Here is a 23,674-nt window from a genome sequence, read left to right as displayed (position 1 = left end):
TATCACAATCATTTCTAATCTCACTGATACATGAATTAATAGTTCAAATTTTGCTTTATTAAAATAAAAACATAATATTTTATTAAAAATTAATTTTTAAATTCTTATACTTTAGATCAATTTCAGTTAGATTCCTGCAATTTATTTGTTTAAATTAGAGTGACTTATAAACTAAGGACTCAGGTAGTATTAATTTTTTTTCTTTTATTTGTATATTAATAAATCCGAGCTAAATCCAACTACAATTGACCGCCTATATGAACGCACAATGACGCCAGTTGCTGTGGTTTCCCTTCCCGCTTCTTCCTGCTTTGCTTCCCCAAACCCAGCTCTGTCTATGCCCTCTGCAGATGAGCGTCTTCGCTTGGTTGAGTTCCTTATCCACTCTGCTCAAGTAACCATTCTTTCCCCTCACCCTCCTCTCTTCCTTTTCGGTGTGATTCGTTTCAAATTTTTATTCTCCTGTAGCAACTGGAAGTCGCTCCCATTGTCAAATACTCGGCATTGTCATTGTTCGTTGATCGGTTCTTTATTTCTTTGCGCAGGTGATCTTCCTCTTCCTGTTTCTCACAATTTCGATCACCGATTTGGATTCTTTTAGTTTACCCCTTCGTATAGTAATTCCATTCGCTCCTTGATTTTGTTACATTATACTTGGCGGTTCTGAAGTTTCATGGAAGCTGGTAACACCAGAAGCTGGCTCTTGCGTCCTGTGACAGAGAGCAATTTGCAGTTATTTGGGCTGATTTCTGTGTGGATTTCAAGCAAAGTGCGTTTTACGCCCTCTCTTAGTGGATTTTTTTTTCCCTTCGTAATTAATTTACTGTAAACTTTAAATTCGTTTTATAACACTAAGTCAAGCTATGCAGACACATGATTCTCATCCGCTTTCTGTGAGATGTTTGAAGTCCTTGGCTAACAATATCATCAAGGACCAACACTTTGCCACTCGAGATTTCCTCGAAGCAGTAAGTTCTTTCTTTAAACTATGAAACTCCCGACTATGAATGATCTACATTTTTGGTGGTTGATAACTGATATTGATATCTGCAGGAGGTGCTCTTCATGCAGGTATAAATTGAGAAACCTGCCAGGTATTTTGTTCTGAATTGTTTGGCTAATATGATTTGGCACTTCCAAAGGTGTTGAACTTTGAGATTGGCACAACAAATATTGCATTTTTGTTCCTTGAAGAGCTGTGGGTGCAGATCAAGTGAGTCACATTTACAAGATAGATATTATATACGTACATCAGATGTTTTGTTCTATTTGCTAATTCCTTTTCTTTCTTTTTTTTGGTGGCTTGCTAATTCTCATCTTTTGGAGTGAAGGAGAGTGGCCAAAGTTGGTGATCTCATCAACTTCGAAGCATGTATGGAAATTATGGATCTTCTCTATGAAAAGAAGAAGACATCATTTCTTTACAAGTCTCCTTGCTCTCTCGCGGCATCAATCTTGGTATCTTCTTCGTTGGTTATTTCCTTATTCCAGTTATTTAACGACATTTACTTTCGGCAAGTTATTCTCTCTTTTCTTTTCCTTTTTATTTTGTTTTCTTTTGGGGCAGGTTGCGTCTTATTTGATCACAGTCCCAAAGCAGAAGTGGGAGTTTCCACTTCTTCCATGGGGTAAGAAAGGTTTATCTAGATGTTGTTGGCTGATTTTGACAAAATATATATTATTTTAAATGATTATCATTTAATATTTACGAATGCTCCCCAGTCTCATTCTTCATGAACGAATGTCCTTATAAGTTACCCTACTGATAGATGTTTAGAGAAGGGGCTTCCTTTTCGTTGGTCTGGGAATCCTTTGATGTTAGCAACTTCTATATCCTTTAGGGAAGATTCGACTGATTTCAATATTGGCTGTTGTCCCTCATATAAGTGGTGTATAAACTAGCTTAGAGAGGAGTAGAAAAGCATCTTTACCTGTAAAAACCCTCTGCTTGACGCATGTTGCATTTCTGTGGCTCTGATGCCCGATGCCCCTTGAGCAATTCCCGGGTCTTCAATTTTAGGATTTCCCTGATTTCATGTGTCGCTTTGAGATATTTTGACGTCTTAGTGGCATTTGGATTACTGTTATTTTCTTCACATTGTTCTTAGTTCTATGAGAATCCCCTGCTTGTTACTTTCACATCTAACAAACCATATCCTCTGATATTTTGAGGGCTGAATTCGAAGTAAAATAAAACTAGATTGTTAATTTGTTCTTTGTTTTTTGAACATAATTTATGGACTTACATAGACAGACTCCAACTACCTGGAAACTAACGAAAGCATTCTGTTGGCAGTGAAGTTTGTAACTTCGTATACAGAAGAGGAGATCATAAAAATTGTGAGGGACATTCTCAAGCATGTACTCGATCCTTCCTCTGACCTACAAGGTTAGTGAGCCTCAAAAGGTTGAATCATTTTGGATGTCTTCAACTTTAGCTCAGTCAAACCATGATATATCAATGATTAGTAGTGTTGGAATCTGCCAAGTTAGATTAACGGATCAATGGCCTAAAAGGGACAGATACTCCAAACCAAAACACGTATTAGAGAATACATTGGCCACCTCCCACCATTACTGCAAAGTACTTTTGGCATTATTATGTCTTTTTTTTTTTCGGTGGTTGTACCATACGACTTGGATACGGATTTGGAGGGGAATACGTAGCAAGTACCGGCTCAATTTTTTTTTTTGGGGTACAATTGAGGGCTAAGCCCAAAAGGAAACTAGCTACTTACAGCATTATGGCACCTGGACTTAGACTCCACCAAAGCCTTCAGATTCGCTGGCCAACTATCAAATCAATAAGATTGGGATAAACCCATTTTAGCCATAGCATCCGCAACCCTGTTGCAATCTCGCGGAATATATGTTAACTGGACCTCCAAATTAAGATTCAGCATCTCACGGATCCTGATGAACATTAAGCTGCAATTATCATTCCTTTCCTTACTGCTCAGTTGCGTAATCAAAGTCTTGGAGTCTGATTCAAGTAACACGCATTGGAATCCAAAACCCCAAGCCGGATTCAAGCCTTTATATATTGCCCATTCCTCAGCTTCTAAAACACTACAAAAGCCAATTTCCTGGCAAAATCCAGCAATCCAAGCACCAGTTTTACCTCTAATAAGAGTGCCGGTTCAATTTTGATTGTCCTTGGCCAATTTCCTTTTTATATTTTTGCTTGAAAGGCCATGGGTAACAGTCTTGAGGCCCAATTACTAATATATTGGTGGTCACACTAAGCACATTCCTCGATCGGAGCTATTTCCTGAGAGTCTGGCGAAAGAAGCTGCTAAAGCTTGAATTCCAAATGCTATTTGTAAACAGTGCTGGTGTTCATTATTTATTTACTTTATCTTGACTCAGATCAGATCCTTCTATGTATCCATGATCGAATTTTAAATTCATTCACCAGATAACGTTTGAAACCAAACCAGCTTAACACCGAGACAACCTTCTATGACTTAAAACAGTTCATAGAGTTCTAATGCCGATTTAATTTGCTGAAAATTGAGCCGTTTTGCTTATCTTTTGGAAAAAAGCAGGATACTTTGATGATTAGTGTTATGAAAAGTTGAAAAGACACTTTTAGTTATTATTATTTTTAATAATAAAGAAAGAAAGAAGTGTGGTCATGGGTAAATTAAATGTACAGCCACGTATGCTGACTATTTGACCCATTTCCTGTACAAACACAAATAGTGAATGAAGGGGGTGGTCCAAAAGAGGCACTGTTGATGACAATGATCTGATCCTTTGAAATTGAGTGCCAATCTAAAATGCCTCTGGCTGTGCGGTAGTGTGTGTGTTTGATTCCCCTGTCGGTGGCCTATCTCAGAGTCTCACCACAATACAAAAGCCCCTCTTTCCTCCTTCAGGCCTCATCCTTCCTTCCTTCTTGTTCCCCGTGCCACTTTCGTTTGAGCTGTCATTGACCACGAACCCAACATTACAATACAATTCAAACTCCGATTTCAATCCGGTCAACAAAAAAAAAAAACTCCGATTTCAATCCTTAAAAATTTCATTTTCAATATATATATATAAATATATAACACTTGTAGACCCCCAAGGGTTGAGACTTGAGAGCGACCTGTGGACCCCAAATACAGACGTATATATCTTGATTTGCGAGACTAATTTTAATTATAAGCCACTAATACTCATGATTTTTTACATGATGATGTCCCATTTCACAGATTTTTTGGATACCAAATCATGCTGATTGCTACAAGTATCTACATTTTAATCTTGCTTTTGGGTCTCAAAAAGTGGTTGGTTAAATCGATATCTCGTTAACATTTCTCTCTCAATTCAAGGATTTACATTGTAGATGTAAGCAACTAGAATAATTAGCCCACCCGAGATAGAAGAAATGAAGTCACTACTCTGCAATATGGTATGAGCAATCCACGTGTGACAGACCCAACTTCTGAGTTCTAATTGACAATTGGTTTCTTTGTTATTCTCTTCTGTTCACATATGAACAGCACTCCACAACGATGATCCAAAGAAAGGAAAGCATGTAATAATGAAGCATTTATGAGGGGGAAAGAGAGGGCCAATCAGGTGCGATGATCATTTATTAAAGCAGAAGGCGGTCCCTTAATTCCGAACTCATCTCTTCCTCTTTTGCTTACTGCAATTGCCACTTACCATACACAACCAAACCTACCCGCTATCCCTGTTTTCGCCAATGCTTTTATTTTTTTATACTATATACTCCTTGGCTCCTACTTATATCTCACTCGAATTAAAGAAAACCAAAATTTTAATTTACTCCGTCTTGAAATTTAATATTTTGTTGACGTTATTCCTGTTTAATAGGAATTTTACACTCCTATTAATAATAAATAAAATGTACAATTATATGTGACTTATAGATGGAACCAAAAAAAAAAAAAACACATTTTTTGTCCCTTGTAAATAAGATTAAAGGAGTAACCTAACAAACCCTGTCATGCTTTCCTCTTTTGCTTCACCTCACGCCTTAGACTAAAGATCCTATGCCATCTCATTTTCAGTCGCAAGAGAACAAGAGTGAGGGATCGGAGCTAACGATAGTACATATTCAAAAGTTTTCTCCAAATGCTGCGTGGGGTTGCTCGCCCCACATCGGCACTAATGATAGAAGCCATTTTGCTGATAAACGACATCCTTCTTCCGAATTCGTTGTTTTGAAATTTCAACAGCTGTTCCCACCACCATCTTCTTTCTCACCAACCCAAATATATATCTCAGTTACATATGACTCTCCTGTACGTTCAACTATTTTCATTTGACATTAGTAGCTGGTAAAGTGGTCCGAATTTAATCCGATCATGGAGTTACATCCATGGGGAACCGAGTTCACTGCCTGTTTTCCAGATCTTGCAAATGTGCCGAGGATAATTAACTGTTGAAAATTCACTGAATAATGAGTGGAATTATTAATGAGATGGACCCATTCGTGCATTAAGAGGAGAGAGTACTTTTCTGACTGCTTATGATGCCTGGATTCTACCATCCCAGGAGGTACCATATATACACATTTTGGTTGAAGAGATATATATGCCAATATTCATATATATATTAGCCGCAAGAAAGTGCCACATCATATATGAGGCGCGTTATTTAACATGTGTCTGTCTATATATTTGAATGTGTCCTTTTCTTTGTTTGATGATCTTCCTTCTCTGTTATGGAAAATGGCAACACAAAATGGGATTTAGGGGGATTCCATATATATGTGTGCACCTGCAACAATTTGCAGAAAATCATGTGATATTGTCACACTCACAAGTGACAAGTAGTGCCCCATTTGATGGGTAACTAAGAAGGGTGTCCCCGCACCTCGGACCATAATTTATTATATTCGCTCATTCAAACACATAAAATTAAATCTCATATCTTAACTCGCGCACTATCAGCAACTAAAATAAGATCTCATAAAACAATAGTTGCTCGATCGAAAATTACATGATTTAATAATTTTGACGCATGGAAACAAATGAAATGTGATCGAAAGTTTGAGTTGGTTTGTTTCAATTTGAAATATATCAATACGTACGTGTCCTTTAAGATATAGGCACTTTTCCTCGTCCTATATATATTGTGACACAGACGTCTATGTTTTGACATATACATACACGAAACAGTGCAAAACTTTAAAGAAAAGGAAAAACAATGAACCATGGGTTGAAGGTTGAAAATCAGATAGACGAATCAGATGCTCCCTTGGTTTTATAATGTCCCCACCGTTGATAGACGTTAGTCATGAAATTGTTAGAAAAATATATATACCAGCGCATAGTGAGGGGATGAGTTGGAACACATGTCATCAAGTTATCCTATCATTAATGTTGTATTATTTTAATTAATTATACCGTTCTCTCTAATAATCATACCTTAATTAACAACTTTTGTTGTCAGAATCTCTCAACGGTCTGGCAGGGGCATATGGCTCGTGCATGCTGGACTGTCAAAAGCTTGGATGTTTTCAGAGTACTATGGAAATGCTAAATTACGATTTGAAAAAATAATTGTCTCCTAGATAGAGTTTTTAAATTTTTTATACACTTTCTATCTAGCTTTACACCTAAGAAGAATTTAAAAAAGGGGGAATAAATTCTCTTGATAAAACTTTTAAAGAATCTATGTTCAGTTATTGATATTACTGAGCTCTTCAACCAACTGGCGATGAATTGTTCTAGTTTAACTAATAGTCTCATATTCCTATCATAAATATGCAGCTGTGATAATTACTCAGTGTGTTATCATTAAAAACCTTGCAAAAACACCTCATTATCATATATCTATATAATTTTTTTATATTTTATTTTATTAATTAAACACTTATTTTCCCTTATAATTAATTCATAGCGGAAGGAAAATGATCCGCCATAAGAGGACGTTCATCCCCAATAAATAAATGAGAAGCCACCAGACAGCAGTTTCTTTTTTTGCCCTTTTGGAGGATATTTGACCCAACTGACAATGATGATCACTTCTTTGACCTGCAACTGCAAAGCACAACTACTAGCTTTGAACATTTAAATCTTAAGAAGCACCCTGTACGTAACTGATGTTTATAAAAAGAAAAAATCGTAATTGATTTATTAATTCCAATTTGCATAAAGCTTTTAGCATGTCTGGCTCTTACGCACAAAATTAATTAAAATGAATAGTTCATAACACATCCCCACAAGAAAGGGGCCGGTTTCGACCCAGCTAGCTTTGATCAATTAATGAACACTAAATTAAAGAAGTAAAATATATGTTTGTGGCAAAATTGAGACGGAATTCAACAAAGCAATTGAGGCAAATAATAAAATAATTATAAAATTCATTAGTTTTCTTTTCGTACTCCTTAGTTTTCTACTTTTTGAAGTTTGTGAGAATTTTGCAGTAAAAGATTTAGAAGATATATGGACTATCATCATCTATGAAACCAAACTTATGTGAGATATTAATGGCCTAGAGTTTTACATAATAGGAGCCACGTGAAATACAATTAAATGGAGATATGTGAAAGGAAAGTTTGCTGTGGGCGAAGAAAGCGATATTCATAAATAACGATGCTCTTGCTTTAATAAACCTTTTTTTATTAGTTTACGTATGGTGATGATTGCTATTTGGTGAGTAATTAAATCTAATGATACATGTCAACTGCTGAAGCAAGTCCATAATATGATTTGGTGCTTTATATTCGATATTGTCGGCTAATGATTCCAATATAAGAAGCCCACACACGGCCTTTTTCTTTACTTTTTTTTTTTCTTTGAGTTAGTTTTTCACTTTGGATTAATAATTTATATTAATCGCATAGTACCCCACAATCACGAGCGCAAAACAACGGTGCAAATGTCTCCCCCAATATCCCTTTAATTTCTTTTCAATGAAAAAGTATATTTTCTTATCTTTTGGTACTTGTAATTATAAGCTTGTGAACCCTTCCTATGTAAAGCGCCATTATTTACCTTTATACCACCTATGGCTATGAGGAGCCAAAATTTAAGAATGAAGGAATCGAGATTAAAAAGAATTTCCTCTGATTCTTAATATAAATTTTATTTAACTAATTTAACAGATTAAAAAATTATTTAAATTGATTATTTATGAAAAAATATTTTCTGGTTTTCTTAAATGTTTTATTAAATCATTTGTATTGAAACTATTTTATAATACAAATTCTCTTAACATATACAATTAATAGAGATATTAAAAAAATAAAAATGGGACAAATTAATAGATTAAGCTCTTATATTACCTCAACCAACTCTTACCTTAGAGAGAGAGGGGAGGTAGTACGTATAAATTTCACTAGCAGGCCCTTTCTCCACCCCTTCTGCTTGTCCCTCTCTTTCCCTCCCTGGATCTCTCTCTCACCCTCAATCATTCACACATGTACACGAACAAAAGCATCTTCTTCTATCTTCTACTCATGCTCCGCAACAGTGAAGCTGAGATGATTGCAAAACGGAAAACCCAAAAGAAAAATTGTTGTGAATTACAATGACCCACGCAATACCAGAAATCCAGAATAAGTATATCAAATAGACGTTCTTTTTAGTGTTTCTTACTTTTTTCATGTATATTTAGATAATATATTATCACTTTGTTTAAAAAAGAATTCCATGTGCATGTCATAATTTGCTGCATCTCTCTCTCGTGTTTTTAATTTATGTACAGTGGTAAGTGTCACTCTGCTCTGTGCTTGTCCTTGTCCCCCTCTTCTCATAACCCGGAAACTGCTATGATAGTGTCAGTGATATCTGTTTCTGTCAACCACTGACTTGCTTTTGTTTTATATTTGTGTGTATATATATATATATATTTCTTTTGCAGTGGCCATGACTGGATAACGTTACTTTGAAGACTCCGATATATCTGTCACATGTGACAACACGTAAACTAACTCAATGATGCCATATAAAACGGGGAACAATACTCGGCTGTGATTCATACTAAATTAATGGCAAAAATATCTTAATTATTTTTATGAATGCTTTTGAAAGAACGTTGAGAGAATTTGAGTAACTTTCCGACAGAAATGATGATGTAAAATATATAAGAACGCCCGTGCAATTGATGAAATATTGTCACTTTTGGATAACGCCGAGAAGCAGAGCGTTATAATTCATCTCCAAAGCCAAGGCCCTGAATTTGAAGAAGTCCTGCTTAAAATATCAAAATCAAATCAATGGTAGGTTTGGCTTCTTGTTCTATCTGTATGGAAGAGGAAAAGACAGAATTAAACAGAAAAAAGGGCCCCATGTGATTTCTTTCGCCAGTCGTATGCTCGTATGTTATGACACTCATCAAATGATACTCTACAATATACCCTTGCCTTCGTCTATCTCTATTACACAACCTAAGCTAGTCAGGTGGACAAATATCAAATATGAACTCAAAATATTGAACTTATTTGTGATACAGTTTTTCTGACATTCTTTATCTTTTTGCAGAGGGGAGGAGAGCGGGCAGCCAACTTTTAAGTCATAAATCATAATATAACAAGCAATGAATATAAATATAACCACGTCACTCGCTAGATTCTGGCAATACGTATATAATTGGTAAATAAATATTGGTCTAATGAAGATAACTCGGTGTACGGGCGTGCGTGCGTGTGAGAGAAAATAAAGAGGGCATCTTCTTCTGTGTATGATTGCGGTAATGAGAGTGCAAAAGAACAGTGGGAAGGGGATCGAAAGGGGAGAGAAGAGGGGTCCATTATGTATTTATCATTCAGAGAATTCGAGGTTACTCACCCCCCACCCCCACCCCCCTTTCTCTATATAATAATAATTACTTTGTCTTTGCCTTTGATTCTTATCACTACTTTAGGCTTCTCCATTCAGCCAAGAGAGGAGGTAGTTACCATCTCTCTCTCTGCCATCCATGCATTATTGCCTGATATGTGTTATATGAATTCATTTGAGGATTAAAATAATAGAAGGATGATATATAATACTAATTGATGATAATACATGTTTATCAGGATCACATACTGTCACTATTATCGAGCAATCAATTATATTGATGTGAAACCTAATCCAACAAACCAATAATTGCTTCGCTTTAAGGGATAAGTGATTTATATTTAGATAATTATGTTAGTTAGATATACGTCAACCCTTATATATGCGTTTCCGTGTGAGATATGATATATAGACATTAGGTCAAGTTGCCCCTTCATTAGTACTCCTTCAACCCATTATCTGTCATCCTGCTTTCCGCCAATCTTTTCAGGTGCTGCCACTAATTATAAGCCAAGCCTTTTTCATTATTTGTGGTGATTTTCTAACCGAGTTTTGGCTTCAATCAATATTGACCTCAACTTTTCAATACGTTATATAAAGTTATTTCAGTTTATATGATTACACATCCGGGCATCATATACTTGATACATATATAGCTTGATGCCGAAATCTATATTACCCCATTATTAGCAAGAATAATCTTGCTATTTAACGGCTTAATTAAGTTGTTCGAGCATGATAAAGTTGAAAGCTACATATCTTTAATGATTTGCTTCTTTGTTTGGTGTGGCTAGTCTTCCATTTTGGGTATTTGTATTATACTGCACGCAGGGCTAGCTGGGACACAATTACTATTCTATCATCTATATTATTATTCCCGTGAAATCTTTTTTTAAAACAATTTAAATCATGGTTGATGAGTTGGACCATAGACAGGAATATATATATATATCTATTCACTCATAAAAACACAAAAATAACAGTGGATATCTTTCTAGACGAGTCCATTTATCTCCATCCGTTAATTTTTCCTATATACAATGAGTAATCATCATAATTGGAGTGACCCACAACCAAACTTTACCATATCTTTCCATCACATATTACAAGATGAGTGATTTATATCCCAAATACAGAGGATTAAAGATCTTGATACACGCACACAACACACGCTCACTCAACAATACACAGAGCTTGATTTTAAGAGTCCTGTAAAAATTTTTAAGCAAGTGTCGACGATCATGGGTTAGAAAAATGATTCTTCATAGATTCGTAAAAATGATTGAATAGATTGTATTAATGCTCCTTTTCTGCGAACTAAAGTTGTTCCCCCACACTTTTCCACTAAATTTAAGATAATATTCTCACTCGCTAAAGGAGGCTTCAAAAGTTGGCAGGCCTTGGTGGGGATAAAGAGGAGGGAGATCAGAGAGTAATGGTAAAGATTGACATTTTAAACTGCGAGTGAATTGGACAGGGAGGAAAGAACGCAAAATATCAGATTTTGTTCAATTATGATGAATTCTATTGTACTAAATTTTTATGAACACAACAACGATAAAATAAGAGAATAACAAACTGATCATGAATCATGATATCACCAATCTAATGCAAGATTCTTTTTCCCCCTCTTTGATGGGATGTCTTTACCTCTCATACTCATATATGATATCTCAACTTTACAAAAAGTGACACCTTACTGTGTTTATAAAGACAATTATCGTGTCATTTAATCCGTAGAAATCCCAGTTTACTAGAACTTGTTCAATTGGAGATATCCTCCTGATATAACCATGATGAGGAGAACAAAACTTGACATCTGACAGGTTTTGACTTTCAACACCAAGGGCCAAAAAATCACAACCCTACAGCTAAGCAATTAGGTGTGAAGTTAGGGCGTGTTGGTGAATAAAGGAAACCAGGACTCCATGTCAAAGAGATTAATCAACTACTATATATGGTTTTAGTGGATCTGTGCTGTCAATTCCTTGATATTGAGCCGATAAAAAGAAAAAGAAATATTCTTTATTTTTCATCAGCAAATGGAAAAAAACACGAAATTCCATGATATCGACACATATGTTTAATTAATTATATGGAGTTTGAAATTATTTTTGGTGCTACTCTGCTTTGTTTCCTAAGACGCATATGAAATTTAGGCGTGACAACTTTTATTCCACGGAATAGACTGTTAACCAAATTGGGTGTTATTTAACCCTTGAAAACTCTCCTTTTAAATTGACTCATGACGACGACATCTATGTAATTAAATCCCTCCCTCTACTGTGCCTTTCGAAACGTGCATTGCTTGGAGAGAACAACCCTAATAAACCTCATTTTTGCTCCTTAAAAAAACTCATTTTTTATTTTATTAATATCTGGTCAGATAATTTAAAAAAGGCGCATTTTATTGCCGATGACCTCTCAGCTCTCACATAGGAAGAGAGTTTTTCAAATGATGAACTCGTCTAATTAATTTATTTTCTTTCTGTTCATGGTATGTATTTAACCTGAAAGAAAGTTTAGATGTACCTTATTTTGAATGATAGAGACACAATTATATTACATCCTTAAAAAAATTAATGAAAGATTATTTGGAACTAAATCTTAATCTTAATTGCTTCTATTACTTCAATATTTTGAAAAAATTCTCTAATTTGACTACTCCATAAAAGGATTGCAGATAAAACTTATTAGTATTCTCTTAACTCTATCACTCACGTTCAGAAGTAAAATTAATTAGCACGGAAAAGCACCAAGGCACCTTTCTTCCTCTGCAGAATCTCTCTCCAAAAGGAACAACTTTTAATTAAAGAATTCATTCATTCGATGCGCTTTTACCCAGCTACGCATGTTGAGAATATTGCAGAGTTCTTCTTCCAAATTCCTAATTACTAATCTTTTCGTTTATTCATTTATTTATCTTCTTCTCCGTTGTCCTTTTACTAAAACTTCAACGTCAAAACAGCTACTTGAGTCACTACAATGTCAAATCTCCAGGCTTCTGTTCACGCGCTTTCATCAGGTCATGCACTGAAATTCTACTTTTATTGGGCGGTGGATGCCACGCTCCGTTTTGAGGGTAAGGAGGGCATATACCCCTGCCCTGAAACAACTCTGCAGATTTTCTCACACTTCCATGAGAGAAACTGAGAGAAAATAATAATACCCACTTCCACTTGTTGGCTAATGTGCGCAGATCCAACAATTTCCAGAAACAAAACTCCTTCTTTTTAGTCTTTACCTGCTACATCGGCGCATTTTAGCCAACCACCAAACCCTAAGAAAGCATTATCCTTTCTTCTTTGCCTCTTGGCTTTGCTGCAGCTTTTTCTTACTAACCTAATCCGACAAGAACAATAATAATCATGACAATCATTTTTTCCCACTGAGCAACTTTACCCCCATGTTCTCTCTTCCTCCTCCCTTTACAGATCCTGTTATAACTTTTCTGAAATTTTCTTTTTTGGCTAAAAGAATTTGAAAAGAGAGAGTTTTTCTTCGAGCTTTAGATCTGGTTAAACTGAGCTTGTTTGGAGCAATGGAAGCACCAAATGTTTCTTGGTCTTTGTCCTTTCTTTGACCTAGACTACCCACCGAGTTTCTTGCTTCGTCTTTAGATTTCCGTAGGCTCTTCCTTACCAGGCTCTGTTTCTAGGAACTTGTAGTTCAGTCTTGCGCTGCCTTCTTGGCGTTTACGCGGGTGTTGCTCTTACTGGTGGCTTCCCTTCACATATCAGCTCTACTTTCACAGAGCGAAAGATTTTAAGAGAGAGAAGCTGAGACTTCTGAATAATGCTGACCATTGGAAATCCTACCACCGGTCTCCGTAACAGCACTACCTGCGCTGCTCTGCTCAGAGAACTTGAGGTCTTTCTCTCTCTTTTGTTCTGTCATTGCTCTGACTTCACGGTTTGCTCAGTAAACTCCAGGTGTTCTAAGTCTCTGGATTTTTTGGGTTTCAGAGAAGACATGGAATTGTGTTGTTCTCCTCGATGAAGAACTTGCTTCTAATTATTTGTTTTCGATACCTATTGTTTTACTCCTTCGTGGCGATTCTCTCCCCAATGATGTCTTATTTCCCCTTCTATTTAACTTTTTTGGTCCATAATGAATCATAATATCTTATAAAGTTGACATACATTTGGGTCTCTTTTGGTTATTTTTATACAGGGGACATGAGGCTTTGTTCTGTTATTTTCCTCTTGAGAAGAACTAGGCTAAGAACGCTTCTTTTAATTTTTTGGGGCTACCCTTGTCGTGATGATCAGTGTTTTCTCGTGTAAAATATATTCGTATAATTGAAATGGATTTTCTACAATTAGGTTACTTTCTAATCGCAATTCTTATGATTTAGATCATTGGGTTCCACATTAATTCTTGGTTTTGCTTTCTTCTTTTGCAGTTCGTCTATTATCAGATGTTTTCTTTTCTAAATTTGTGCTTGTTGATCCTGTTTCCAAAATGATGACTGGAACGATTTACATTGCAGTTAATAGAGTTTGAGGTGCTCTGTTTCGGTCCTTTTTTTAACATAATTTTTATTAAACGTTATCACATTAGTGGGAAGCCAGGCCTTGCGATTTCTAGAACATCTCTTGCCTGCGCTTAGCCGAAAATGAATTCACACGCGTAGCAGAGAGAGAGTTAGTTGAGAGAGAGAGAGATGGGGATAGAGATTGAGAGATTAATGACTAGGATATCTTAGTAGTTCTTTTTTTTCAATGTTCCCATTTTCTGTTATTCTTTTTCCCTTTTCCTTCTGTTGCTTTTTTAGTTTCTCATGTTATGTGGGTTGATTGCTTGCATTGTTTGTGCAGCAAATATGGAATGATATTGGAGAAACTGAAGTGGATAGAGACCGCATGTTGTTGGAACTTGAGAGAGAATGCTTAGAAGTTTACAGGAGAAAGGTTGATGAGGCTGCCAACACCAAAGCACGCCTTCATCAGACTGTTGCAGCCAAGGAAGCAGAGCTTGCAACACTAATGGCTGCTCTTGGAGAACTTAATATGCATTCACCGGTAAGATGACCATCCTTGACTCGATCCTATCCATTAAGTAAAAACAGAAAAAAAATCCTCTTAATGTCCAGCATTTAAGTAATTGGCTGTCAAAAAGCATATTTATGGAAGGAAAAAGACACCAGAAAATGGTGCTCAGCTAAAGATGGTGTTGCAAAAAGTGAACTTTCAGGAATTGTGGATTTTGGAGGGAAAAAATTTGAAAGAATAAGGTAGCATTTAGTGCGGTAGTCACAAAATATGCCTGATCATGTTTCTGGTGATGAATATAGGCATGCAAATACTTTCATGCATTAAGATCCATATATGTTGAGCAATTGGATCTTTGTTGCAGTTAGTATTTTCTTTGCATTTTTCCTTTCAGGTTTAGGGAGAAACGGAATAAAATTGGGCATAAAAAATATTACTAGTTTTTTTATTAACTAGGCGGGTTTCCTGTACATTTTGCAGAGTTTGAAAAATGAGCTGTTCTATTTACAACTTGTGAATAACATGCTATGTTGAAGATTTTATATATGATTGTTGTTTCATGTTGTATGAATGGCGAAACTTCTAAAATAGATGCTTGGCCGGGCTGTGTGTCAGAACTGAGTTAGTTTTAGCGTGATTCAAAGTATACATTATCAGAGATGCATCTTAGACGGTGCAATATTGTTTTAGGTGCAAGTTTTCTTGAATTTTACTTGAGAGGGTGCAAAATGTCCTTGTGTGATCTGACTTCCTTATCTGGTCGTCTGATGAAATTTACAGATCAAGATGGAGAAGAGATCTTCATCCCTGAAGGAAAAACTTGCATCAGTCTCACCATTGGTTGAAGATTTGAAGATGAAACATGAGGAAAGACTGAAACAATTTGCTGATGTAAAGGCTCAAATAGAAAAGATAAGCGGCGAAATTTCTGGATACCATCCTGCCATCAGCACATCAGCGCTTGTTGAACAGGATCTGTCCCTTAGAAGACTTACTGAATTTCAAACACATCTTCGCAGTCTTCAAAAAGAGAAGGTATAGAAGACTCTTGAGACTCCTTGAGGTAGTTTCCGCAGATCATGATTCAAGGAAATAATCTCTGATGGGGTTAATAGTCACATGCCATCCGCTCAACTCCTTTTGTTTATTTACCTCCTTTACCATTACACTTCATTACTATGGTAGCTGCAAATTTTAATGCTACCACTCATTTTGTCCTAAAAGCCCCTCCTGTGGGATATACAAGTCGGACCTTTTTTTTTTGGGGGGGGGGGGGTGGGAATGGGTGGAATCTTTTTCATGTGTGAAGATCAAACCTATCGATTGCCATGCTGTTCCACTTCTCACATGCTTATGCATTTACTGGACTTGTTCTTTGCAGTCTGACCGCCTTAATAAGGTCTTGCAATATGTGAACGAGGTGCATTCTCTATGTGGTGTGCTTGGATTAGATTTTGGCCAGACAGTGGGTGATGTGCATCCAAGCTTGCATGGGACTGATGTGGAACAATCGACTAATATTAGTAATAACACGTTGGAAGGTCTGGAGCATACCATTATGAGGTTAAAAGCAGAAAGGAAAGCTCGCATCCGGAAGGTATTCTATATGCACCACTCTTAATTTTTTTCTTCATATCTTTCTAACCTTTTCTTCCTTTTTTTTTTTGGCCCTTTTCTCCTATATCTTTGATTTTTGAAGTATCTTTGAAAATGCAGCTGAAGGATATTGTTGCTAAACTGTTTGAACTTTGGAATTTGATGGATTCATCAAAAGAAGAGAGGAACGGTTTCTCAAGTATCACTTCTATTCTTGGATCTTCAGAATCAGAAATCACAGATCGAGGAGCTCTTTCCCCAGAAATGATAGAAAAGGTCTCAGTACTTCTCTCCCTTCCCTTCAATTGATTTTTTTGGCGTTTAATCCCTAGATGTAGGGGACCAAGATTGATATGCAATTTTACAGGCATCAGCAGAAGTGGAGAGGCTAGCGAAGCTGAAAGCAAGCCGAATGAAGGAACTTGTTTTGAAAAGGCGGTCAGAGCTAGAAGAAATATGTAGATTGACTCATATTCAACCTGATACAAGCACTGCTGCTGAGAAATCTAGCGCATTAATAGATTCTGGTTTGTTTCTTGGTTCCTGCCATGATTATTGCAGATTAATTTGAAAAGAACAGACCTTTCTGAAGGTTGCTTTTTTTCACAGGCCTAGTTGATCCTTCTGAACTATTAGCAAATATTGAGGCCCAGATTACAAAGGTGAAGGATGAGGCTTTGAGCAGAAAAGAAGTCACAGATAGGATAGATAAGTGGCTTTCTGCCTGTGAAGAGGAGAATTGGCTTGAAGACTATAATCAAGTAATTTGGACCCTCATTATTTTTTAGCCATCTTTCTTTGTGTTTGTCTTCTCTCTACCAAATTACACTTAAAAAAAAAAAAACTCATTATACATTATAAGTATTGCAGTTCAAATAAATATTATTGAAATGATACGGTTTGTGAAGCAAAACTACTGTTAGATCAACTAGCTTGTTTTCTTAAGGATGCCAATGATTTTTCAGGATGATAATCGGTACAATGCTGGAAGAGGCGCTCACATTAATCTTAAACGTGCAGAAAGAGCAAGAGTGACTGTAAGCAAAATACCAGGTAAGCTTTCATCATAGCCTATAAGTTGTTGACGATATTTTGGAGCATTGGTAATTGTGTATTCTGTTTTCAGCAATGGTCGACAATCTTATCTACAAAACACTAGCCTGGGAAGATGAAAAGAAGACACATTTTCTTTATGATGGGGTGAGTCCTGAAGTTTAAATACTTATTGCTTTTTCTGCAGTACTTCTTTTAAGACATTGAACATGAATGACGATAATATATGCAGGTGCGATTGGTGTCTATATTGGAGGATTACAAGTTGACCAGACTACAGAAAGAAGAAGAAAAGAGAAGATCCAGGGTAAGTTACTAATTTATCAACACTGGACATCTCACATAAACCCTTGTTGTTATCCGGAAATTGACGTCTGAACATAGTGATCAGATGGTGACTTAGTATGCAATATTGATTTATTCAACCCATTTACACATGATAATAAATGGAATATTATCAAATTCTATGAGAAAGTCGTTCGTGTTTATCCTATGCCTTTGCCCATTATATAGTTAGTTGGTGTGAATATTCTTGAATCTCGTAGGACCAAAAGAAGCTGCAAGATCTACTCAATAACCAAAAGGAAGCCATGTATGGGTCCAAACCTAGTCCAAGAAAAAGTAACAGCTTCAGGAAGACAAATGGGTATCGGTCCAATGGCAATGGGTCAATGACTCCTACACCTCGACGCAACTCAGTAGGAAGTGGATCATCTGAACTTCTTACACCGCGTTCATACTCTGGACGCCAAAATGGATATTTTGAGATGAGAAGATTGTCTACTGCTCCTCTGAACTTTGTGGCTATCTCTAAAGAAGATACAATGTCTTACGCATCTCTCTGTGGTTCGGAGCCTGGATCCCCTCCCCAGGGCTAACTTAAGAAAACAGACAAGGTACGTCAGGCTTCAGTTTTCGTTGTTTGAACCCTTATATTGTTGTTATTCACAACGACTTGGTCCTGGTGAAAAAGTCCTTGAGAATCCAAAGCTACATGTCCACCGATAGACCTGGAATTAATATCAAAATTATTTTTGCTTGTCCAGGGATCGCATACTATCTCCTTGGCCGTGCCTAGCGTAAACCTTGTGAATATGAGGATTGTATACAGTTATGTGCTTGTAATAAACGGAGATATACATGAGCAATGATTACTGGCAATTGAGGACACAGATTTGGATGTTTATGGTTTGAAGATGATCAAGCTTCTGGGAAGCATTGATCGATCGATGCTCGTAGGGACAGTTCAGGACTCCTCTTGCCATCTGAACTAGGATAGCTTTACTGACCGCGTATAATGTTGTGGGTTTTGTTTGTGTTCCATCGTCTATGTATCGACCTGTATATATGTTTTTCCCGTGTGATGGTAAGAATTTTATGTAGGAGCTGAGATTTATTAATAGGATTCATATCGTAGGAAAGTTATGTGATATGCCTCATGCAAAGTGTTTTTGCTATTTCTGATCACCACAACCTTATTGATGATCCCGGCTTTGACCTTGGTTTACTGGATTGGGAATTAGGAAGTTTCATTCGGTGGATTTATTACTATTTCTGCTTTTGGGGCCAATGGCCAAATATAACATGCAGCCGTAGGGTTCTTGGATGGAACAGACTTGGTTTATCAAGTAGCATGCCAATCGTTGGACTAACAAATGAATATTAATAATTTTAAGCATGCTAGAAGCTTTTTTATAGGATCTGTTTCCGATATGTCTTGAGATGGGATTGAGCGGTGAGCCTTTTAAAAGAAAATCAGGGAAAAAAAAAAAGGGTAAATGCCGGATATCACCGAATCCTCTTGAGGCTGAAAGTGTGATCAAGAGGGGTCCAAAGTCAGAAGAGGACAACTGAGGCTGTTGACGGGTGGATGGCTCTGTAGTCCGAGTATGCTATGTCCTCCGCAGCCAGTGTGATGTATCTTTAAGCAATTATTTTAAAAAAGTATGGATAAGAATCTCTGGGGACAACAATGATAACAAAATGACGTGTTGATGATCGGGTTTGGATGTTTCATGGTTTGCTGGTCGGGGCGTTCTGTCATGTCTTCAGTTTTACCAGACCTATGAAGCTGTCGAATTACGAAATTACTCATTATTTTGGGCCAATGAAAGAAGTTTTAATATGTGTGGACGAGCAAAATTACGAGGATATTTGAATTGGATGCGTGATTTAAGGCGAATGCTTGCGTTCCACTTTGGAAAAAAGGAAAGGCTTTGGAAGGCAGTACGACGGCTTGATTGTAACGTGGAAGATAGGTTTTTTAAGAGTTATATATACACATTATTTCCTTCCTCCTAGAAATGAGATAATCATTATAAACTGTGTTTTTCATCGGAAAATTTCTCCCTCCTTGCCTCTTGCATCAATTGGGATTTCCCCCCTTGCCCCTCGCATTAGGTTCTCTCACGTAAATTTTTGACTGGCACTTGCTCCTGTTTTGCCTCATTTTACTTTTCTATGATTTGTAAGTACTCCTCTGATCCTTAATATAAGACTTATTTAATTAATTTGATTAAATTAAAAAAGCTAGATAAATTAGTTAATTATAAGAAATATGACATGTTTTTCCTAAAACTTCATAATCATCTTTCTTAATATCCTCTCTCCCTCTGTTACTCAATTATACTCGAGGGAGTATCAATAGGGTTAATTTAGAAAAAACTAATAAATACGAGAAATAGGTCTTATATTTAATCAAAACCAACTCAATAATTAGGTCTTATATTAAAGATGGGAGGAGTATTTAGTACTACCTCCAGTCCTAATTATAATTATTAGACCTTCTTTATAAATTACAAACAAAGTTTTATAATTAGGGTTGGAGGTAATATTTTGTTTTTCTTATATCCTCTCGTTACGTGGCATCCTATATTCGCAAGCAATGCTGCCACGAGGAGAGATCCGAATGGAATATATACGTTTGCCGTTGGGAGATAGAGATATATATACTCATATTAGAAAGATGATCAAATATAGTGTAAGATTGCTTCGGTACAAGTTGCTCAAGGGCACCTTCCACTGTCTGGATAACGGAGTTTGCAAAATACGAACTGGTTTCTTGCTCTTAATTATTCCCCAATATTCTCAGAGCTGTGCTGGACCGAAGGAGATGACGGAGAAAGAGAACAGAGCTGACGCGTGATGGTGAATGTAGCCTCTTCTTTTTCAGTAGGTTATCATACTCGATCAATTGTGAGAGGCTGATTAAGGATTTGACTACCTTTTAATGTGATCACAAATGAGATCTCCACACGTCACAGCCAGCACGCTTAATAGTTAATATTACCCATCTTTGAAATAAATTTAAAGTGGCCCCACAAAGCATCAATATTAAACTAAGTCTGTGATCCCAAATAATTAAGTTACCATTTATAACGTGATTAATTAAACAAATAGATCGGACACACATTCGCCAGCGTAACATCAACTAGCAGAGGTCATCATACTTACCAGGAAATTAAGGCCCTCTGAATACGCTCATCAAACATAAAATGATTACTCCTTTACAGTAACGTGGCATATATGGATTATCAGACTGTCGACTTATTAAAGCTAAATCTCTTTCATCCTAAATATGGGGGCATCAAGTGTTTGATTGCTCTCCACTTTTGATTTTCATCCTCTCCAAGTGGGACTTGCCATTGAGATTTTGAGAGAAAAAGTCTTTGAAGTAATCTTCCATGAGAATCCTCTTGAACAAAGGAGGATTCTCAGGAGTTATCAAGCTTTTGAAAGGCCCAATCTCTGCCTCAAACTTGGGGTTGAAAAACATGGCAATCGAGATTCTCTCTTTTTCTCTGTTCACTGCTGCTCTGTGCTCTATACTGCTGTAGGCCCCATTGCTGAGAATCTGCAGATCAGACTCACCCAAAAGAATCATCATTACAAAATCATATCGGTGAATAAGGGAGGGTAGGTCATGGACATTAAAAAGGGGGTAGTTAAAAAATTAGTTAGATAGGTTACAAACAAGCAAAAGAAGAAACGAGCTTAATTTGGTTCTTCAGTTTCTACTTTCATAATTGAAGCGGTAATGTTTACATTCCTTAGAGCATTCATACGTGAATATCTTGTTTCACTGAGTGATGAGCATACTTTGTACCCATCAGCTAGATTTGTATATATAAACTACTAAGAATCACCAAGTACCTGAATTCTCATCAGACTTACTGCTATCTGAGCTATTAGGGGGTCTGACGACTTTCTTAAGAATTGATTACCTGAACACTGGATTAAAAAGTGTGAAAATAAGTGGGAATGTCTTCCTTCATCTTTTGTACTCAAAAGAAAATATCAGACTTGGGGGTTTTTTATTCAAATCTCTACTCTCTCAACTATCTGAGCTAGACGACAACATTGTCCTGTGTATATTAAATATAGGGGGAAAGCTCTATCGTGGTGGCGGCCCAGTTATTCAATTATTATGGAAATACTAAAAAATATGAACTCATGGTCACTTCATATTTTATATCAACAACATACTCCTCCGATCCTTAATATAAGACTCATTTAACTAATTTGATTAGATTAAGGAAGTTAGGTAAGTTAGTTAATTATAAAAAATGTGACACATTTTTCCTAAAACACCATAATCATCTTTTTTAATACCTCCTCTTCCTCTTTTACTTGATTATGGTTGAGGAAGTATCTATAGAGGTAATTTAGAGAAAATTGATAAATATGAGAAATGGGTCTTATATTTAGGACCAAAACCAACTCAACAATTGGGTCCTATATTAAGGACCGGAGGAGTACATGTATAAAAGCTGTGGCATTGTGGGAATTGTATTCAACTGAAACTTGGTGGCTTTCGAAAGAAATAAGAAAAGTTCATCATTGACGTCAGGATGAAGTGGGTATCGCGGAAAAAAAGCATGATTTCCTATATTAAAAGTGATAAGTGTCAAATGTAACACTCAATGCAAGAAAAATCAAACCTAGGGCTAAATTCAATAAACCACGTGCTTCTCATTTTTTTAAAAAAAATTACCGTGAGAAAGTGGAAGAGAGAAGGACTAAAAAACAATAACAGACCTCCATGATGTCTCCAACGTTAACTACAAAGGCATCTGGGAGGAAGCTTACTGGGATCCAAACCCCATCTTTCTTTATCTCCAGACCTTCCACTCCATTCACCTGATGAAGAATCGTTATTCCTGTCGCGTCTGAGTGTGGTGTGAGCCCTACTACCAGCTCTGGCTCTGGACATGGCGGATAATATGTCATCCTTACCGACTGCATCCCATCGTCGAACAGTTCCTCCACCTCCCTCATCTCTATCTTTATGGCTTCCGCAAGTAGTCCCAGAAGTTCCATCGCTAGTTTCCTCACCTCCGTGAAGTATGTCTCTAGAGTATCCCTGCGAATATGTATGACAAACTGTCATATAATGTTGAGTTACAGTTTAAAATGTTGTGTTGAATTAACAAACCTGAGTGATGGAGGGAGCTCTGGGACCAGATATGGTTTTCTTCTACGAAGAGGGTTGATCACAGCGTAGAATCTGTCTCCCCAGTCCAGCTTTTGATCTTTACATCTGATCACAGTTCCGTAGCCTTGAACATCTCCTGGTCTGATTTGGTACTTCTTCTTCTCCTCACTGGGGAGGTGGAAGAATTTCTCGATCTCGATTTTCAGTTTCCCGAGAAGCTCAGTGCTCCCTCCATGGTTTGTCACCTGCATATATCCAAAAAATAGCACGAAATTTCCTTAACGATGATGCCGAGAAAAGCATGTCGGCGAGGTATACGTATAAAGCCAATGGGCTTGCAATTTTAGATACGGAAATCCTCACTCTAGAAAGAGCGCGACAGGAGCTCACTGTAAGATGCATGGACAAGAAATTTCAAATTAGGTGAATTAATGGTAACCTTTTTATGGTTATGGACAATCAATACTGAACCGGAATAATTAATGAGTTTGAAGTGATGAGAAGGGAAAATGGAGGATGAAAATATATATATTGATCAAATTGACTGAGCCTCTAGAGGAAAGAAACCCGAAAGAATGATCAAATTAATTGTGAAAATTAACCTGAAAGAAACCCCAGTCCTTGCATGTTGAGAACAAGTCGTGAAGTTGGGTGTCTCTATCATTTGCAGAATCCAAGAAGCATTTCAAGTCAAGTACGGGAATGGTTGGCAAAGGAGTGGAATGATCGATTTGAGCTAGAGGTTCTCGTTCGGGTCGAACATAGTTTTGGGGTATTCTATTAAGGGATGTCCTTGCCATGTCGTCCATGACCCCAAGAACTGAACCAGTGCTCCGAAAGACGTTAGCCAT

The 23,674-nt window shown here is 36.8% G+C and overlaps 3 protein-coding genes across 4 annotated transcripts; 2 read left to right on the top strand and 1 right to left on the bottom strand.

Annotated features, from left to right (window-relative positions):
* Positions 1–268: 268 nt before the first annotated feature.
* Positions 269–4,368, top strand: LOC114724783 (cyclin-J18-like). Its single transcript, XM_028911235.1, has 10 exons — positions 269–394; positions 469–545; positions 670–769; positions 870–968; positions 1,054–1,071; positions 1,143–1,213; positions 1,332–1,458; positions 1,568–1,628; positions 2,297–2,389; positions 4,323–4,368. The coding sequence occupies exons 1-10, from the start codon at positions 269–271 to the stop codon at positions 4,334–4,336; spliced, it is 786 nt and encodes a 261-aa protein (XP_028767068.1). The 3' UTR covers positions 4,337–4,368.
* An 8,565-nt stretch (positions 4,369–12,933) lies between these two features.
* Positions 12,934–18,921, top strand: LOC114724781 (65-kDa microtubule-associated protein 6). 2 transcript variants are annotated; one of them, XM_028911233.1, is made up of 12 exons: positions 12,934–13,616; positions 14,567–14,770; positions 15,521–15,775; positions 16,122–16,337; positions 16,457–16,612; positions 16,704–16,863; positions 16,946–17,097; positions 17,302–17,389; positions 17,463–17,536; positions 17,622–17,696; positions 17,935–18,281; positions 18,434–18,921. In XM_028911233.1, the coding sequence occupies exons 1-11, from the start codon at positions 13,542–13,544 to the stop codon at positions 18,265–18,267; spliced, it is 1,788 nt and encodes a 595-aa protein (XP_028767066.1). In that variant the 5' UTR covers positions 12,934–13,541; the 3' UTR covers positions 18,268–18,281; positions 18,434–18,921. The 2 variants fall into 2 exon arrangements, with proteins under 2 accessions (XP_028767066.1, XP_028767065.1); XM_028911232.1 differs by having other exon boundaries at positions 12,937–13,616; positions 17,935–18,285; positions 18,436–18,921.
* Positions 18,922–20,797: 1,876 nt separating this feature from the next.
* On the bottom strand, positions 20,798–23,674 carry LOC114724782 (protein SRG1-like). Its single transcript, XM_028911234.1, has 4 exons — positions 23,426–23,674; positions 22,824–23,068; positions 22,427–22,751; positions 20,798–21,242 (listed from the first exon to the last, which is right to left on the bottom strand). Exons 1-4 carry the CDS (start codon positions 23,672–23,674, stop codon positions 20,976–20,978), a joined length of 1,086 nt encoding a protein of 361 aa, XP_028767067.1. The 3' UTR covers positions 20,798–20,975.

This window comes from Neltuma alba, unplaced genomic scaffold (assembly GCF_004799145.2).
Source record: "Neltuma alba isolate B1F8T4 unplaced genomic scaffold, ASM479914v2 tig00012198_pilon, whole genome shotgun sequence".
Classification (NCBI taxonomy): Eukaryota; Viridiplantae; Streptophyta; class Magnoliopsida; order Fabales; family Fabaceae; genus Neltuma; species Neltuma alba.
Note: the sequence above shows the minus strand (reverse complement) of the source record. Positions and strands in the feature narration are given on the sequence as shown.

What these genes read in the sequence shown, in the direction of transcription:
- LOC114724783 (XM_028911235.1), top strand. Translation starts at nt 269, where the DNA reads ATGACGCCAGTTGCTGTGGTTTCCCTTCCCGCTTCTTCCTGCTTTGCT. An exon ending in TCCTTATCCACTCTGCTCAA is followed by an intron (nt 395 to 468) that starts GTAACCATTCTT and finishes ATTCTCCTGTAG; the next exon opens with CAACTGGAAGTCGCTCCCAT. An exon ending in GAGCTGTGGGTGCAGATCAA is followed by an intron (nt 1,214 to 1,331) that starts GTGAGTCACATT and finishes TTTGGAGTGAAG; the next exon opens with GAGAGTGGCCAAAGTTGGTG.
- LOC114724781 (XM_028911233.1), top strand. Translation starts at nt 13,542, where the DNA reads ATGCTGACCATTGGAAATCCTACCACCGGTCTCCGTAACAGCACTACC. An exon ending in CCCCAGAAATGATAGAAAAG is followed by an intron (nt 16,613 to 16,703) that starts GTCTCAGTACTT and finishes GCAATTTTACAG; the next exon opens with GCATCAGCAGAAGTGGAGAG. An exon ending in GGCTTGAAGACTATAATCAA is followed by an intron (nt 17,098 to 17,301) that starts GTAATTTGGACC and finishes ATGATTTTTCAG; the next exon opens with GATGATAATCGGTACAATGC.
- LOC114724782 (XM_028911234.1), bottom strand. Translation starts at nt 23,674, where the DNA reads ATGGCTAACGTCTTTCGGAGCACTGGTTCAGTTCTTGGGGTCATGGAC. An exon ending in AGGACTGGGGTTTCTTTCAG is followed by an intron (nt 23,069 to 23,425) that starts GTTAATTTTCAC and finishes GGATATATGCAG; the next exon opens with GTGACAAACCATGGAGGGAG. An exon ending in GAGCTCCCTCCATCACTCAG is followed by an intron (nt 22,752 to 22,823) that starts GTTTGTTAATTC and finishes ACATATTCGCAG; the next exon opens with GGATACTCTAGAGACATACT.